This window comes from Pygocentrus nattereri, chromosome 22 (genome assembly GCF_015220715.1).
Source record: "Pygocentrus nattereri isolate fPygNat1 chromosome 22, fPygNat1.pri, whole genome shotgun sequence".
Classification (NCBI taxonomy): domain Eukaryota; kingdom Metazoa; phylum Chordata; class Actinopteri; order Characiformes; family Serrasalmidae; genus Pygocentrus; species Pygocentrus nattereri.
In genome coordinates, this window is record NC_051232.1 from 34,710,519 (window position 1) to 34,728,834 (window position 18,316).

At 45.2% G+C, this 18,316-nt stretch overlaps 1 protein-coding gene across 1 annotated transcript in view; it reads right to left on the reverse strand.

The window, feature by feature from the left end:
• Window positions 1–18,316, reverse strand: part of tarbp1 (TAR (HIV-1) RNA binding protein 1) — a 57,049-nt gene that overhangs the window by 23,943 nt on the left and 14,790 nt on the right. The window contains exons 9-18 of the mRNA XM_037532967.1: window positions 17,238–17,334; window positions 16,388–16,477; window positions 15,422–15,554; window positions 13,866–14,132; window positions 13,695–13,792; window positions 12,064–12,222; window positions 10,035–10,255; window positions 8,229–8,472; window positions 7,001–7,189; window positions 5,732–5,925 (exon numbers count right to left, since the gene is read on the reverse strand). Of these exons, the coding sequence (XP_037388864.1) occupies window positions 5,732–5,925; window positions 7,001–7,189; window positions 8,229–8,472; window positions 10,035–10,255; window positions 12,064–12,222; window positions 13,695–13,792; window positions 13,866–14,132; window positions 15,422–15,554; window positions 16,388–16,477; window positions 17,238–17,334 (1,692 nt within the window). The remainder of the gene's footprint in view (window positions 1–5,731; window positions 5,926–7,000; window positions 7,190–8,228; window positions 8,473–10,034; window positions 10,256–12,063; window positions 12,223–13,694; window positions 13,793–13,865; window positions 14,133–15,421; window positions 15,555–16,387; window positions 16,478–17,237; window positions 17,335–18,316) is intronic.

The window sequence follows — 18,316 nt, forward strand, 5'->3', positions numbered from 1 at the left end:
CAGCTCCTGGGTTTTTCAGCTTCAGTTAGTCTTAAAGGCATCATTACAGAAAGCTGGAAGCCTGAGCTCCTCGGCTGCGTCAGCCTCAGACGTCACTCCTGCTGTTGCTGTGAAACCTACTTTACTCAGAGCTGCGTGGAAGAGCTTTTCTGACGGGGAACTAAAGCTGCACTGCAGCGCTGCTGGATCAAGACAACGACCTTCATTTAATCAGATAGACTTAATGTTGCTCAGGGTCGGACGGTTCGTCTCTCCACAGCCTGTTTTACAAAGGAAATCACACTATTAACATTTAACCCCACCACTGGAAGCGGATGTGACTGTGTTTATAAACGGTCTATAGTCTCCCAGTGGGTCCTGGTGGGAATCTGCCTGTCATGTTATTAGATCAATCCGCCAGTTGAGTAGTACTGTGCACTGGAAAGATGTCCCGGCAGTTGCAACAGGCAGCATTAAAGATAAGAGCTGAGCTGCTTGAAACACGACTGGTGTCCGTGGTCTGCCTCCATAAACACACCTAACAAAACATGGTGTCAGAAGTGTAGAAAGCTAGACTGAAAGTCGGCATTTGCGTCGCTAAATGGAGGGTCTAAAGCCTCCCGCTGGGCTGGAGCTGCTCCATGGCAACCTGTCGGAAAACTGGTCTTCCTTACTCCTGGTCTTCCTTACTCCTTACTGCAGAGACTAGGAAAAAAGAACTCGCTGAGAAGCACAAACGTGAAGTTGTCCACCTACACAGGAGACAAAATTCATCTAAAAGGAAAATGCAATCTAGAAGTGCGACATAAAAATAAAAGGCATGTCATACAGTTTATGGTGGCAAAAAATGATGTAACTCCAATACTGGGAATCCAAACCTGTGTGGAAATGAAACTCATTCAGAGAGTTCAGATGCTGAACAAAAGTGTTTCGGGAGACATTTTCAAGGAATATGCTGATGTGTTTGTGGGTATTGGTTGCCTGGATGGAGAGCACACAATTAAAGTGGATGAAAAAGTGACACCTAAAGTTCACCCACCTAGCAAAATTCCGGTCACACTGAGAGAAAAGTTAAAAAGGATGGAAAAAATGAAAATCATTGCAAAGATTGATGAACCGACACAGTGGGTTAATCCCTTTGTGATTGTGGAGAAGACCAATGGGAACTTGAGGATCTGTTTAGATCCACGGGATCTAAACACAGCGGTAATGAGAGAGCATTACCAACTACCCACCGTAGAGGAAATAACATGCAGACTCGCTAAAGCAAAATATTTCTCAGTGCTTGATGCAAGCTCAGGGTTTTGGCAGCTTAAGCTTGACAATGCCAGCTCTCACCTCTGTACTTTTAACACTCCCTTTGGCCGGTACCGATTTTTGCGTCTCCCGTTTGGGATCAATTCCGCACCTGAAGTGTTCCACAGGACTGTAAAGCAGTTGTTCGAGGGCATAGACGGTGTTCAGACATATATTGATGATATATTGGTCTGGGGAGCAAACCATAGAGCAACATGACCAAAGGTTAAGACAAGTGCTAGAAAGGTCCAGAGTGAAGAACTTCAGACTAAACAAGGAAAAGTGCAAGATTGGTCTTGAGGAGATCAAATATCTTGGCCATATTCTCTCCAAAGATGGCTTGAAACCAGATCCAAGCAAGATAGAGGCAATAAGGAAAATGCCGACCCCTGAATGCAAAAAAGATGTAGAAAGATTCCTAGGCATGGTCACATTTCTAGCCAAATTCATTCCAAACATGTCACAGCATACGGAGCCACTACGTGAACTTAATAGAGATGATGCTATGTGGCAATGGCAAGCTAAACATCAACAGGCATTTGAAAAGTTGAAAACTATGTTGACAGAGGCCCCTGTACTCAAGTACTATGATGTCAGTCTGCCAGTGACAGTTTCCGTAGATGCTTCAAAATGTGGACTAGGAGCAGTCCTGCTCCAAGAGGACAGACCAGTAGCCTACGCATCACGTGCACTGACAGAGACTGAACAACGTTATGCACAAATAGAAAAAGAAATGCTAGCAATAGGGTTTGGAGTAGAAAGCTTTCACCAGTTTGTGTATGGAAGAGAGATCAACGTACAAACAGACCATAAACCTCTGGAGGCGATCATGAAAAAGCCACTAACTAGGGCTCCAGCGAGAATTCAGAGGTTGCTATTATCAGTAAACACGGCATAAATTTCCACTGTTATGCAGATGACACCCAGTTATATATATCAAGCAAACCAGATGATAAAATTAAACTTGGCAAGATTGAGGACTGTGTAAAAGACATAAAAGACTGGATGTCAAATAATTTTCTGTTACTTAACTCAGATAAAACAGAGGTCCTGCTTCTTGGTCCAAAATTAGCCAGACACAGACACAAACTGTCTAACTCAACACTAAAACTTAACAATCTCTCAGTTTCATCAAGCCTATCTGTTAAAAATCTTGGTGTCATGATTGACGCTGATCTGTCCTTCGACACACATATAACTAATATCACTAGAACAGCCGTCCTGCATCTCCGCAATATTGATAAATTAAGAAATGCATGATCTCTACAGGATGCAGAAAAGCTAGTTCATGCTTTTATTACTTCAAGGCTGGACACTGTAATGTCCTGCTGTCTGGATGTCACAGCAAAAGCCTTAACAAGCTTCAGCTGGTCCAGAACGCTGCAGCCAGAGTCCTCACAAGAACTAGGAAGTTTGACCATATTAGTCCAGTTTTATCAGCCCTGCACTGGTTACCAGTTAAATTTCGCATTGATTATAAAATTCTACTACTGACTTATAAAGCTCTAAACGGACTCGCCCCTCAGTACCTGAGTGACCTTCTCTCCCACTATGAACCATCACGCCTACTTAGATCACAAGGTGCTGCTCACTACTGGTACCTAGAACTAATAAAGCTCCATCAGGGGGGAGAGCGTTCTCATACAAAGCCCCCCAGCTCTGGAATAATCTTCCTGTTAATGTTCGGGAATCAGACTCAGCCTCAGTCTTTAAGTCTAGGCTAAAAACTTATTTGTACAGTCAAGCATTTGGTGATTAGTCTTCCCTGTCAGGTCTAGACCTGCTGGAGTCTCTGCTGCTCTGTTATACTGTAATCTGTGGTCAGTCACTCTTTACAGTACTGACGCTGTGGTCAGCCACTCTTTACAGAACTGACTCTGTGGTCAGCCACTCTTTACAGAACTGACTCTGTGGTCAGCCACTCTTTACAGAACTGACTCTGTTTTTTCTTCTCCTTTCTCTGCCGAGCTGATCAGCTGCCCATCCTGTGCGCCTGATGCTGTTGCCTCTACTGCCTTGATTGGTGCCGCTGCTCACCAGCCTTCTGGACCGGTTTGACCACCACTGAGCTTCTTGCTGTACAGCGCTGTGCAGTCCTCACCCTCAGATCATCTCTTTCCCACTTTACTATAAAACTTCATACTAATAATGTTTGCTGTCCGGTGTCGACCAGAGGAGGATGGGTTCCCTTTCTGAGTTTCTGAGTCTTGGTTCCTCTCAAGGTTTCCTCCTCTTTTAGGGAGTTTTTCCTTGCCACCGTTGCCGCTGGCGACGCTCATGGGGGCTCGGACCCAGAGTTTCTTTCTTCTTTTCTCTTCTCTCTGTAATACTGATTGTTCTGTAAAGCTGCTTTGTGACAACACCTGTTGTAAAAAGCGCTGTATAAATAAATTTTGCTTGCTTGCTAATGAGACTACACAGATGCCAGCTAAGAGTCCAGTATAAACCTGGAAAAGAAATGCAGGTAGCAGATGCCTTGTCCAGGGCATACTTACCACAGACTGATGTGCCAGATGCTGAAACAGAAGCCCAGGTACACATGATTATGACAAATCTACCTGTATCAGGTGAGAAGCTGTGTGAGTTCAAAAAAGAATCTGAAAAAGATGAGAAACTGAAAAAATTGACAGAGAGCAAAGGAGACAGGTTGCAAGAGAAATACAAGAATACTGGAACTACAGAGAGGAAATTTCAGTGATGAATGGAAAGGGCAACAAATCCTTGTTCCAGCAGCAATGAGATCAGAAATGCTCAGCAGAATTCATGAAAGTCATTTGGGCATAGAAAGCTGTAGACGGAGAGCTAGAGAGGTTCTTTTCTGGCCTGGTATGTCCAAGAGCATCACTGACATGGTAAATAATTGTGAGGTGTGCAGCCAACATAGAAAATTCCAGAGCAAAGAACCACTGCATCCACATAGTGTTCCAGAAAGGCCATGGCAAAAGATTTGTGTTGACTTATTCACTTTTGACCAGCAAGAGTATCTGCTATTAGTGGATTACTATTTCAAAAATCACTGAAATAGAGTGGTTGGGGAAAGACACCAAAAGTGCAATAGTCATTTCCCATCTCAAATCACAATTTGCCAGACATGGAATTCCTGATATTGTGATTTCTGATAATGGGCCGCAATTTAGCTCACGAGAATTCCAAACCTTTGCAACACAGTGGGAGTTTTGCCACAAAACGACAAGCCCCCATCATGCACAGTCAAATGGGATGGCCGAGAGAGGAGTACAGACAGTAAAGCTTTTACTTAAAAAGGCTAAGGCAGATGGTAAAGATCCATACCTCTCCTTGCTGAACCTGAGAAATACCCCTCTTGAGGACCTTGGAGCCTCACCAGCCCAACTACTGATGGGACGGCGAACAAAAACAAGACTTCCAACTCCACCTCAGTTGTTGGAACCTCGCACAGTGACCAGCTCAGTTAAGCAGCTGTTGGAACGAAGGCAGAGGAAGCAGAAGGAATATTATGACCAAGGGTCTAAACTGCTTCAGAAGCTTCGGACTGGTGACAGTATCAGGATATGGAGGGACGGAACGTGGAATCCAGCTCAAGTCACTGCACTTACTGAGCACCCAAGGTCATATGTGGTACGAACACCTGATGGACAGCAGTACAGGAGGAACAGAAAGTTTTTGATGAAAATTAAACATGGACAGAGCTGTGAAGCTACTGCTATGGACAGTGGTAATGAGCAACAGATTGCTGAAAGTGAACGCTCATGTGCAACAAAAGAGAGTAACGCACACAACAAGCCCTCAGACCTGGGCATGAGTGACAAAATGTTCCGAAGTTCTCCAGTAAAGACATTAAGTGGTCGAGTAGTTAAGAAGCCTCAGAGACTTATAGAGGAGTAGAATACGTAATAAGTACTGTTGGAATTGACTGTTTAGTGGTTTAAAGAACTGTTTTACTTTATATTTCAACTGAAAAAAAAAAAAGTTCTCTACTGTACATTGTTTAAGACATTACATGTGTGGAGTGTTTAGGAAGAATTATTTTGGCAGATTAGCATTGATTGTTATGCATTGCTATATGTTTGTTATATGTTTCTTTCATTGTGTTTTTCTAAAGAAGAGGGATGTCATGTTATGAGATCAATCCGCCAGTTGAGTAGTACTGTGCACTGGAAAGGTGTCCCGGCAGTTGCCACAGGCAGCATTAAAGATAAGAGCTGAGCTGCTTGAAACACGACTGGTGTCCGTGGTCTGCCTCCATAAACACACCTAACAAAACACTGCCGAGGAGGAACGTTTAGAGTGAGCGACGGCTTTGTGTCCGATTGTGACGGAGTCAGTGACTCTTCTCTGAGTGGTCAGATCCTCCTTCACTGACGTTGTTCATTAGGACTTGGCTAACACCACATATCGGAACGTTGGTATCAGGGAATTTTTCAGTATCAGTATTGATCCATTCCTAATGAACAGTGGTGGTATCTGTGGTAGGTACCTCTGGTCTCTTCTGAAGACCGGCCCGTAGACACACGCCTCGGCCAGGATGTCTAAGTGGTTAATGGCGCTTTGAATGGCAGCGTCTGTGTGTTTATTAGGGTCAGAGGGCAGCCAGGTCTGACAGCAGTGCTGGATCAGCACATTCATCACACCGGACTTGGCCTGGGACAGCTCCACCAGCTCGCGGGCAACCTGCCGAAAACATGTACACGTTTACATCTGCTGCTGCCCTGAATGCAATATCCACATGGACAAAATCGGCTCTGCAGCCGTTCACCACAGCATATTAATTTAGATAATCAATATCCAAAACACTGAAATTAAAGGCTGTTTACATCCAAACAGAGTGAATTAAAACAGCTACCTCACAGTTTTCCAGACTGGAAGTAACAAACGTAAAATAAATGTTAAGCAAAGTGACTTTTTTACTACTTGGTTGCAAATCCTTTGCAGTTAATCACCGCCTGAAGTCTAGAACCCACAGACATCATCAGCTGCTACATGATGCTCCACTGGGCCTTCTGCATTTAAAATCACCAACATGCTATGTCCAAATATTTACGGACCAGCTTTTCTATATACATACATGCATGGGCAACATTCGTTGTTCACTGAAATGTTTGTCTACTCAATTCATAGAATATTCACAGAGTCAAAACTACCTACTATGTATAGAGACTGATCTCCAAAACACTAGGGGGCAGTCTGCACGCTGAGGCGACGCGTTTGCATGTGATGTATACACATACATCGCTGGCATCAGAAGAAAACCTTGTATCTCCATTTTTGTCAAAGGCCTGTTCTTTACATGGCGTGTAAATTTCATGATGAATGGACCAAAAGAAACGACCCAAAATTACTTGGAACAAATTCCGGTTCTATTAAATTAACGTTTTGGAGATACAAGGCTTTGCTCAGACACCAGCAACACACACACACACACACACACACACACAATATGCATTTATACACACACACACACTATATATATATATATATATATATATATATATATATATATATATATATATATATATATATATATATATATATATATATAGATGTGGGTCATTCTCCATTTGCAATGGGAAACCATGTCGTGAAGCTTTCAGGGCGATTAATATATATAATATATATATTTAATGATAAAATATCAAGCACAGCCCCAAAAGTCAGCATGAACATTTACACAGCTGAGCCAATATAAACGTTTACAGAGAGCTGAGCTAAAAACACGTTTCCCTCAGGATTCTCTGACTTTTCTCACTTGTCTGATGGAGGCGGTCAGTTTGGGGCTCTGAGAGTCGGCCAGCTCCAGGACACTGCGATGGAAGGCCAGGCGCACGAAAGCCTCCAGCGCCGGCCAGAAGTCATGAGCGTTTGTGCTCAAGGCCTGAACCAGCTTCCAGGACACACCCACTGCCTCCACACACAGCGCCTCATCATACAGCACCACCTAGTGGACGAGACAGAAGTGCCCAGCTTTCATTACTGAAATGGACACAGTATCTAAAGCCAAAAGACACTACCTTACACAAAAAGCTCGGCATGAAACCTAGTACTGCTAATTTCTACTAATCAATAACATTATTGAGCTTAACAGTACGACAGGATTATTTAGACAACAGCGCTGCATCGTCAGCCGCGCTGCTCTGATACTGATACGGTATCGGCGCTGATTCTGGCCTTTAAACGCAATATCAGTATCGGTGATGAGGCACCGATACCTATGACCGATACTACCGAGCCCTTTCTGACACACGCAAGTGCACCAGTAGGCAGAACTCGGCACCACGTCGGCGTTTGGGACGACAAGCAGCAGTAAAAACGCTGACGGCCGAATCTGTGACTGTATCTTATTTATAATTACATAAGAGTAAATACTAAATATATACAGTAAATAAACAAACATACGTTTTCTATAGCATCTGTAAATAAATGTCATCTAGCCAAACTGAGTGTGTTTATTTGTGATGCAGAACAGATTTTACCACAACAAAACGTTTTAAAACTAAGCTTTAGGTTAGACAGAGCTGGCTCGGTATCAGCTCGGGATCAGCTCGGTATCAGCTCGGGATCAGCTCGGGATCAGCTCGGGATCAGCTCAGGATTGACCAATACTAAAAGATCAGGTTTATGGGTTTTGGAAGGGAGAAAGTGGTATCTGTGCATCTCTAGTGTTAAAATGGTTCAGAGATCATCTGTCATGTTCCTTTTTACAGATAAGTGTGTGTAAGAAAACTCATTATTCCAGATTTTCCACTGTTTTCCATCATCAACATTCCATATAAGCTCAGAAGACTCGTGTAGGTTCTCTGGTGGTTCTGGATGGTAAATAAAGTGTCTATATCTGTGTTGTAGTCATGGCGATGCCTGGTTCCCATCACCACCACTGTAAAGACGTCTGAACCGTTTCACTCCAAAGCCTCTGAACCTCTGATTACACCTCACTGACTGACCCAGACTCAGACAGAGTGGGGGGTTAAGAGTCTGACCTGTGGTAAACTTGAAGACATGAAGTCCAACACAGGCAGCACCAGATCACTGGGCAGCAGCGAAACAGCCTCCAGAGCAGCCTGGAAGGCCTCTGTGGCACTGGTGGTCTCGGCAGGGCTGACAGGGACGCCAACCTTCTGGAGGAAGCTGAGACATGTCCACTGGTCTCGGATGAAGCGGGCTGCCACTCTGCCCCAATCCCTCAGCACCGGACTGTCATCTGAACGACTGTCGGAGCTCAAACTGGAAAAGAGCAGCAGCAATGCTGATGTAGCTCACAGTGAACATCAGACAGGGAGCCAACCGTTTCTGAAAGTTCTGCTTGGAATATTAATATTTCTATCTTCTGCATTAATATGTGCCCACTGCTGGGTAAACACTGTTCAAGGAAAAGGGAAACGCTGGAAACAAAGATGCGGGCACTTCAACACTGACTGAAGTACTGACTGAGCCTGAGGGGAAAACAATGACAAATAAATTTAAGTGTGATTGTTTTCTATACATTCAGCTCCAATGGTCACTTTCAATAACGTCAGGACTGAATTTTGGCCTCGGGTTTCCCCTTCGTGTTTGTGAGGTGTGTAAAATCCCTCCAGGGAAATGAAGTCGTCGAAATCCATCACTGTAAAGTGACTTTGTCCCCAAGCTAAAGTTTCAGCTGCAGTGTTTAGATGTAAATATCCAGCTTAAAATGTGTCCCTTATTAACTTAAGTTAAACTTAAACTGTTAAAATGTGCTATGAAAGTGGCCCCCAGGCCGTTTTAGTACCCAGGAAGACTTTTAGTGCGCCAGCCTGCCAGTTCACGAGCTTAAACCCCTCCACTAACCGCCCGTTAATACACACAGTGCAGCTGGGATATCATTGAAACCTGGAGCTCGCGTGACTTGAAAACGGTACTCTTTCAAACTGCATTTGCAATCTAGAGAACAGTTATAATATCTGTTATACTGTAATATGTGTTATAGTGCCATAAAAAAGGATGGTTCTAGTCCTAAAACCTGATTGGCTGAGCTGTGTACTGCTGCACCATGAAAAATCACATGGAGCACTGAGTGCACTGATGAAGTTAGAACCTGGTTCTGCTTAAACTGAGGGGCTGACGGCTTATGTTCTTATCTAGAACCAGGCTGGTCAGCCGGCTAACAGGCTAAAAGATAGTAAACACGCTAAACAGCTCCATCATTAATGTCACAGGCTTGAATTAAATGTTTCAGTAGCATCGAACCCAGGCTGAGTCCCAAACGGCTGCATACTCCCTAAATAGTGCTCTAGGGAAGTTTAGACATTCCAGCCTCTACAGCCAAACAGTGGCTGTGTGTGGAGTCTGGATGCGTCCGAGTCCCAAACGACAGCCTCTTGGCTGTTTTGCTCTGTTGAGCTGCAGGATCCAGCGTTTAAACTCCCACACAGTCACTATGTAGGGAGCAGGGAGGCGTTTGAGACTCAGCCCCAGTGTGAGAAGAGGAGCCGCTGGACTGGAGCTAAAGGCGCCCGTGGTGGTGATCTGGTGGCCACAAGTATTTATAAAGGGAAGGTTTCTGCAGTAAACAGTGCCGTTAACATATTCATAATTACATGACATAAAGTTACAAAATCACGAAATGACCGCAGTGAACAGCGACGCTGACCCAGCGTTCTCCTCATAAGCCGTCCGTGATGGATGCTCTGCAGCGAATCTAAAGGAAGTGTTTCTTACTTGTTTGTGTTGATCATCATTAATATTAACCGTAGCAGGTATTAAAATGACAAACGCTCGGCCTTTCCTGGATTACTAATAACACTCGGATGCTCATCTGCTCAGACCTTCTGGAGGTGTCCTGCGCTGAGGGCTTCAGTAAGGGCTGGTTAAAGCACTGAAGTGAAGATGAGGAGGATGAAGATGTGTAGAAGAGGTCAGCGAGAGAGCAGAGGGTCCTCACGGCATCAGATTTGGGGGCCAACAAACCCTGCTGAGCAAGTTCACACAGCAAAGCTAGCGTGGCCATGCTAACTGCTCTCTGCACCTGCCCAGCAACAGAGGGAGTCTGAAAAACAGAGCAGAGAGACGTGAAGACAGATTTCAGAGAGTCAGGACGAGGCTGAAAACTGGCTCAGGGCGAAAATCGTGGACGGACAGGACGGAGGAAAAACACCAGAGTAGCGCCACAGTTAATAAACACCACAAGTGGAGGAGCTAACACAACAAAAGCACATGGACTAGGAAACAGAGGCACATGGCAGAGGAAATCAAGGATACCAAGACTAAAACAGAGAGACGTGGACAGAATTACATCACAGTCTGCTTCTCTCAGCAGGTTTGATTCATAATTAGTCCTGTTTAACAGGATCTGATACAGCACGTGTGAAACGTTGAATACAGATCACTGGATTATTACTGGGTAATATGGGAAAAATCTCAGTATTATTAAGGTTACTGGCATTTCTTTGGCGGGCCACACAGCCCTCCATGTGCTCGCCAGAGGGAGCCTGACTGCCATTAGGTACCGAGATGAGAACCTCAGACCCCTTGTGAGACCATATGCTGGTGTGGTTGGCCCTGGGTTCCTCCTAATGCAGGACAATGCTGGACCTCATGTGGCTGGAGTGTGTCAGCAGTTCCTGCAAGATGAAGGCATTGAAGCTATGGACCGGCCCGCCCGTTCCCCAGACCTGAACCCGACTGAGCACATCTGGGACATCATGTCTCGCTCCATCCACAAACGCCACGTTGCACCACAGACTGTCCAGGAGTTGGCGGATGCTGTAGTCCAGGTCTGGGAGGAGATCCCTCAAGAGACCATCCGCCTCCTCAGGAGCTGCCCAGGCGTTGTAGGGAGGTCATACAGGCACGTGGAGGCCGGACACAACACTGAGCCTCATTTTGACTTGTTTTAAGGACATCACATCAAAGTTGGATCAGCCTGTCGTGTGTTTTTCCACTTTAATTCTGTGTGTTACTCCAAATCCAGGCCTCCACTGGTTAATACATTTGATTTCCATTGATGATTTGTGTGATTTTGTTGTCAGCACATTCAACTTTGTACAGAACAAAGTATTCAATGAAAATATTTCATTCACTCAGATCTAGGATGAGTTATTGGAGTGTTCCCTCTATTTAACACACACACACACACACACACACACACACACACACACACACACGTCAGTGCTGATCTCAAACCCTAACGAGATAAAGGTGAGTGTACGTAAAGCCCACAACTGCTCCTCTGAACCAGGCAAAAACGTCACCAAGCTGACATCGGCTTCTTCACCAGGTTCTAGCTCAAATGTTCCCTTAATGTCTTAAATGTTCCACAAAGTCGCTGCTGCGCCAATTAAGGTGGAATGGGAAAAATCCAAAAAGCCTCATAAAACCACTGCTGTCCCTCATACTCGAGCTTAATCAGATGCTGCTGGACTGGAGCTGTGGCACCTCTGAGGCGACAGTGATAATAATAATAATAATAACAAAACTAAGACCTTAAGAAGAATTTCAGCCAGTGTCCTGAATGAACTCGTTTATAATCCATTACTATGCTGGACTCAAGTTTTTATAGTATTGGTTAATTGCGGCGCTACTTTGTTCCAGTTTACGTCTTCAAGTATCGTGACTTTACGTTTTTGCCAAATAGCCCCGATCTATTTACATAATATGCTACACTAAATCCAATCAAACAGGACTAATTACGCTCAGCTCATAATCAAGCCTGCAGTCAGTGAGTGATCAAGTACTGACGATGCCCACGATGTGCTCAGAGAACCACGCTGTGACGTCGCTCTGCCCAGCCCAGTAAACATAAACATGCCGATCAGCCGCTGATCACACAGTACACTACAGGACCTGCTACAGTACCTGCTCAGGAGGCCTGCTGAGGATCCTCATGCAGTTCACAGCAAGTCTGGACACAAAGTTCTTCTGTAGGTTTGAGAGATAGCTGGGAACAGCGCTGTAGGTCCTGACCAGCTCCCGCAGGACAGACAGATACAGGCCGGCTCTGTCCACATCACACAGCTACAACAACACCACAGTCACACTTACAGCACACAATGCAGAAGAGCTTTAAGTGTTCCTCCAAACTTCCAAACTTAAAGGAACCAGATCATCAAGGTCTGAGTTCAGGTGAGACGGAGATCTCACAAACTGCCTCCTTGCTTCTTTCATTGCTTTCGTTATTAATTATTATGCATATGTCCAACATCTTAAGCACTGTAAACAGTTCTAAGTTCAGGGAAAAAGACGAGAAGAACCTGCTTTCTATGCATTTTCCCCTCTTGTTCTACTTTATTTATTTTTTACTTTGGTGTTTAGAAGAACTGGAAGTCCACGTTTGGAGACGTAAAGGTAAGTAAACTTCCCACCGTTCTTAATGGCGCAAAGGTTCAACACGTTCATTTCAGCAGGCGATGTTAATACTAATGGATTTGTCCTTTCCCATAAACATCTAAATTTAAAGAAGCTGCACTGTGTAAGTTTTGGGGATTTGGAGCCCTCTCTGGTGGAGATGTGTAACTGCAGCCTCCCTGAGCGGATGAAGGTGAAGGAGCGTCTCTGAGGATCTGAGTGAATTATCTACTGTAGTCATCACATCGTCATCAGCGTGACGGTGATTCTGAGATCATTTGAGGCTGAAACATCGAGCCGGACCTTCTTTTAGAGTCTGTGTGACGTTAATACATGAAGACGTACGACGTGGTGTGAAAAACTCGACGCCTCTGAGTTTAAATGAGTTTTGAAAAGATGCAGTTTAAAGAGAGCTTGAAGATTAATGAACACATTTGTTAAGGTGGGATTTACACTTAAAGCGTAAGTCCACTAATTATTACAATTTTCTGCACAACTCACCGAGATTGATTCCTTCACAGTGGTGCTGATGGGAACCAGACGCTGTGATGATCGACAAAGGCACAACGCAGATATAGACACCAATATTACCAGAACCAGCAGAGAACCTACACGAGTCTTCTGAGCTTATATGGAATGCTGATGATGGAAAACAGTGGAAAATCTGGAATAATGAGTTTTCTTTGGGGACTAATTTGCCGCACAGCGCCCTGCATGTCTCCCTCCACCATGAATGGAGTTGAAGTTCTCTAAACTCTCATAAAACAGCGTCTCAGTCATCAGGCAGTGAATTCAGAACCAGTTCATGTAGGAACTTTCTGTAGGAGCTTTTAGAGGGACGTCTGGTTCCCATCACCACCACTGTGAGCAGCTCTGGCTCGGTAAGTTTATCTAGAACTGAGAACCGCTCTGTTTACATCTAAACCATTTGTTTCAGACATTTAGAAAAATGTAATTCCTCTCTACACTTAGATAGCTGATCATTTTTGTTTGCTGAAGATCTTCAGAGAGATCATTTATATGTACTCAGTCCCCAGATCGTCAGATCTGGATTAACATCATGCTTGGATTCAAAACCCGGAGTTGCCTCAGAGTGGAGCAGAACATTCTGGATCCATACTGGGTTCCAGTAAAGTGCCCACCTCCTGCAGTTCACCACTCAGCCTCCGCAGTATGAACTCGTGAACTGGCTCCACTGCCCCCAGCAGCAGCCTGGTCAGCGCTGCGGCCGCCTCGTCCTCTACAACATCAGAAAGAGAGCATTAAAAACCACACGTGCATTAATTCCCCCCGGCCACAACCACGGCACGCACCGTTCTCCTTCCCTGCCTCCGAGCATCCGCCCAGCAGCTGCAGCAGCCGCAGCATGAGCTGCAGGCTCTTATCGGTCTTGCACAGTGGCAGGTAGACGCTGGTGCTAAGCCGACGCAGGACGTCCAGCAGCGGGCAGAGAAGCTGGTCCAGTCGGTCGTCATCAGGCTTACGCTCCTCTTTCCTGCTCCACTCCAGGTCCACAGAGAGGAGGAGAGCGCGAGCCAGCAGCTCAGCCTCGCCAGGGTCCGGAATGCTATCCGTCTGATCTGTTAGAGAGAAAGGAAGACAGTCAACACCACTGGTTCTACTGCTATAACTGTAGGGTCCATTCAGGGTAGGCTAACTCGGTCCGGGCCACTGGGAGACCAAGTTCCATGGGCTAATACGAATGTGATGTAAATATCATGCACAGGCAGCAGACAAAGAGAGGAATATAGAGGAGACGGAACATCCTATTACATCCTATTACTACAGCAATTAAAAGAACCGATCAATAAAATTCACTTTCAAAACTAAACACTTCCACAGATCCTGCCAACCATCCAACAGCGTTCACGGCCCATGGTGGCCCCTTGAGGTCAGGGCTCAATGATTTGTTTAAAGCCATTTATGCCTTCAGTATTAAATGAATAGATGGAAATAAACATAAATACAGTGAAAAGTGCGGCGGAGAAGCCGCCCAGGCATCGGCCTCAAGGCTTGACTACTGCGACTCACTCTTAGCTGGTCTGTCTCTTTTCTCTCTGTATCAACAGGGGCTTTTGTTTCTAGCAGTATCTGAGCTCAGGACCAGTTTTCTCTCTGACCTACTGGTAACTAGCAATATTTTCATTCCACCACATGTTTACCACGTGTTTTAGGACATTGCCTACGCAGTCAATCAGACTAGACGTACCTGCTGCCCAAACTGTAAGATATTTGTAAGATATAAATTCCCTTCAGCTGGGAGACAGTGCTACCAAGCTAATGGGAAAACTGTGCTAAAGGGATGTTTTCCAAACTGTAAGTTGTGGAATATAAAATCAGATCCAAACCACATTTACAGACATCTGGACGCTCTGGATGCTCAAATTGGACACATCAAAGCGTCTTTTTCGTCCTTTACAAGAGTACAAACAGCCAGAGAGGGATGGAGTGTTGGGATTCAAAAAAGAAGAGAGTGCTGAAGAGTTTGGAGGGGAGATGATGCTCCTCCATCTCTCCTGCATGCATGTCTGAAATCAGCATCACCAGCATAGCTACGTAGTTACTGACAACTCTGTCGTTACTACGGCAACACATACAGATAGACTGATGATGTCTGGAAACACAAATCTGATCTGATCACTTACAGATAACAGAGCAGACAGTCCACTCAAAAGATCTGACTTACCTGCAGTCTGAACATCAGCAAATGTCACAAGTGCACAGTTTTAACTGCACACATTCAGAAACAGCCACCCAGGCCGTGCCTGTCCGCCACACCTCTAGTTGGCGCTGTGAACTGCTGCAGCTCTGAAAACTTCCCTGGTATAAAACGTGAGTCACTGCTGTGAGCGACAGCGTCTTCACTCACCTGAGCAGGCCAGCACTGTGAGGAAGGCCTTCAGGCGGCTGGAGCTGTGAGCGGAGATCCTCTCCAGGGTGCTGGTGGTAGAAGCTTCAGCAGAACTGAATCTGCCCTCGTTAGCCAGCAACCAATCACAGAGCTGTGGGGCAGCAGAGGAGTGAGTCTGGACACACTGACACACACCACACAGGCGCTGATCTGTTTCTCAGCGTTGCTCCGATTGGCCTCCAGCGGCCATCGGTCATTAAATTAAATCAAATCAAATGTATTTGTCGCGCTTTTTACAACAGATGTCTCAAAGCAGCTTCACAGAATTCCAGTAAAGACAGTGTTAACATGAATGTAAAACCCCCAAGTGAGCAGGCCAGGGGGGACGGTGGCCAGGAGAACCTCCCTCAGAGCTGAGGAAGAAACCTTGAGAGGAACCGAGGCTCACCAGGGGGGGACCCGTCCTCCTCTGGTCAGACTACCTACAGAGTTATTATACTACTAATATTAATAGGAATAGCTGGGAGTCTATGAGAACATCAGTGTAGTGTGGGCAGCTAGTCTAAGGCAGGTGGTGGTAGCTGGGGCGTGGGCAGCTGGTCTGAAGTGGGTAGCAGGAGGGCTCAACAGTCAATCGTCCATCAGTGTCCGGCCAGACAGGTGGGCATCACTGGATAATCTACAACTCCTCTGTCCAACCACAGGCTGGCTCATTTTTGCTTTACATTCAATGTTTAATTAACAGAATTATCTCACTGATATATCCGCTGTAAAACCTCACTCTCTGTTCATTTTGCCCATGTTATTGTTCTGCTGTCCGACGTGGACCAGAGGAGGACGGGTTCCCCTGCTGAGTCTCGTGTCCTCTCAGTGGTTCTCCCTTTAGTCTGAGGGGGTTTTTCATGCTGACGCTGGAGGGGGGCAGTAAAGCTGTTGGGCTTTCTGATGCTAAACTTGTGGTCTTCACTCAGTCAGGCGTCTCACCTCTCTCCACAGGGCTGAGCCTCGACACAGAGACTCCTCAGCTCGGAACAACACCAGGAAACCAAAGACTTCATCCAGGGACACAGCAGACTGTCGACAAACAGGGACCTCAGTCAGATATTAGATATACTGTATTATATTTCACAACCATGCATTTTTACCAGTCTAAAGTCATTTGTTTATGTGAAAATGCAAACACTATGCAACATGTACATTATATTGGTCAAATTAACCAAACAGAAAAAAACACATTATTAGATTATTTTTCCAACTTTTTAAATGTTTCCAACTTAAATTTACACAGTTTTGCTCTGACAGTGAATAAATATTTGCCATTAAGTGGATAATTCACATGGTACAAATGTTTCTACATCAACTGCATCAGTTTTGAGATGTTCAAAGTGAGAATCATTAAAATGATATTTGATAAAAATGTGCTCTGATGATTAAAAACGATTACCAGCTCTGATTATCTAATGTGCACTACTGGGCTAATGGTTCCTCCAGTGTTCACTGAGTAGAAACTTGTGCCAAAATAATTTAACAATCAAACTGTAGTCAAATTTTCAAGTGATGCATCGAATTGTTCCATCAAGAACTGTAACGCATCAGGACCACCAGGCCTGGATCGTCGTGTTTCAGGCCTCAAATGTTTGCTGGAACTACTTTTCTGGAATGAGATGACACCAGGTTAGCTGAAAGCTCTGCGGTGTTAAATGCATATTTAAGATGCTCTAAAATGCTGCTAAATTAACTGAAGGTGATGGTGAACAGAGAACGGCTGCCAAACACTGACTGGAAGAGATTGGCTGTGCTGCTAATAGCCTGTAATCACAATGACAAGTCATACCACGTCCATCAGGCAGAGGGTGCTGTGGAGCAGGAAGCACTGGGTGGCCCCTCTCAGCAGGACCTGGTGCGTGATCATAGTGCAGCGGAGCGCCTCCCTGAAACCAACAGCAGACACACCCATCACATCACCTGACAGCAGAGACCGGTGTGTCAGCGACCCAGTGAGATCTCTGAGGCGGTCATTACTGGTCAGTGCAGTAGTTACAGACAGAATAAATCACTGTTCCTTCTAGCGTCTTCAGGTGGTGCTGCTGATGGAGGTGTGGTGCCGTGTGCTGATTGGCTGAGCTGATATCGGGGGAAGAGCTTATAATATAATAACTTAATTACCTACATCACGAGAAGTCAACGTAGCCTAAAACTGCCTCGCCCAGGCAGAAGCTCCCGAAACAACAAAGAGAAACAAACATCTGGAGACGAATGGGCTTGTTAGTGTCTACAGTCACTCCAGCTGGTGTCCTCATACGTTTAACCTGCTGTGAGAAACTGAAACATTAAAGTCACGAAGCCGAAGTCGCTGCTCACTCGCCAGCTTCAAAGGTCAGAGATGAAGGTGAAAAGGCTCCGAGGCTTTTGTAGCATTTACAGACTCATAACCTCAGGTTTGGTGCTGTTGCCATGGTAATGCTGAATGACGGCACATGTGCAGAGAATAAATGATGTGAAATCTAATCTCGTTAAGGACTCTTGGCCATGAAGCCGTGAAACTCTGAGAAAATCAGATCAGCGTGAATAATGTGCTCCACATCATCACACACCACGGTTTCATCTCAAACTCTGATCTCATCACAAACCACAGCTCTCTAGGGATCCACTTCAGATCCCGCAGTAATGTGGGATAGCAGGACACTGCAGCGCGCGTGGGCAGCGCCCGTGGGCAGGCGCGGCACCCGAGCCAGACTGCTCAGGTGTTTGAGCTGCTGCTAACTAAGCAGTGTAAAACTGTAACTGCATTTTTTAATCAAATTTTTGATCTCATCTAACTTTTCATCTTAATCTGATGATTGTTATCGAATTAATTAATTTAATTAATTTCCAATTAGATCATTAATTTAATGAATGTGGTTGGTTAATGTA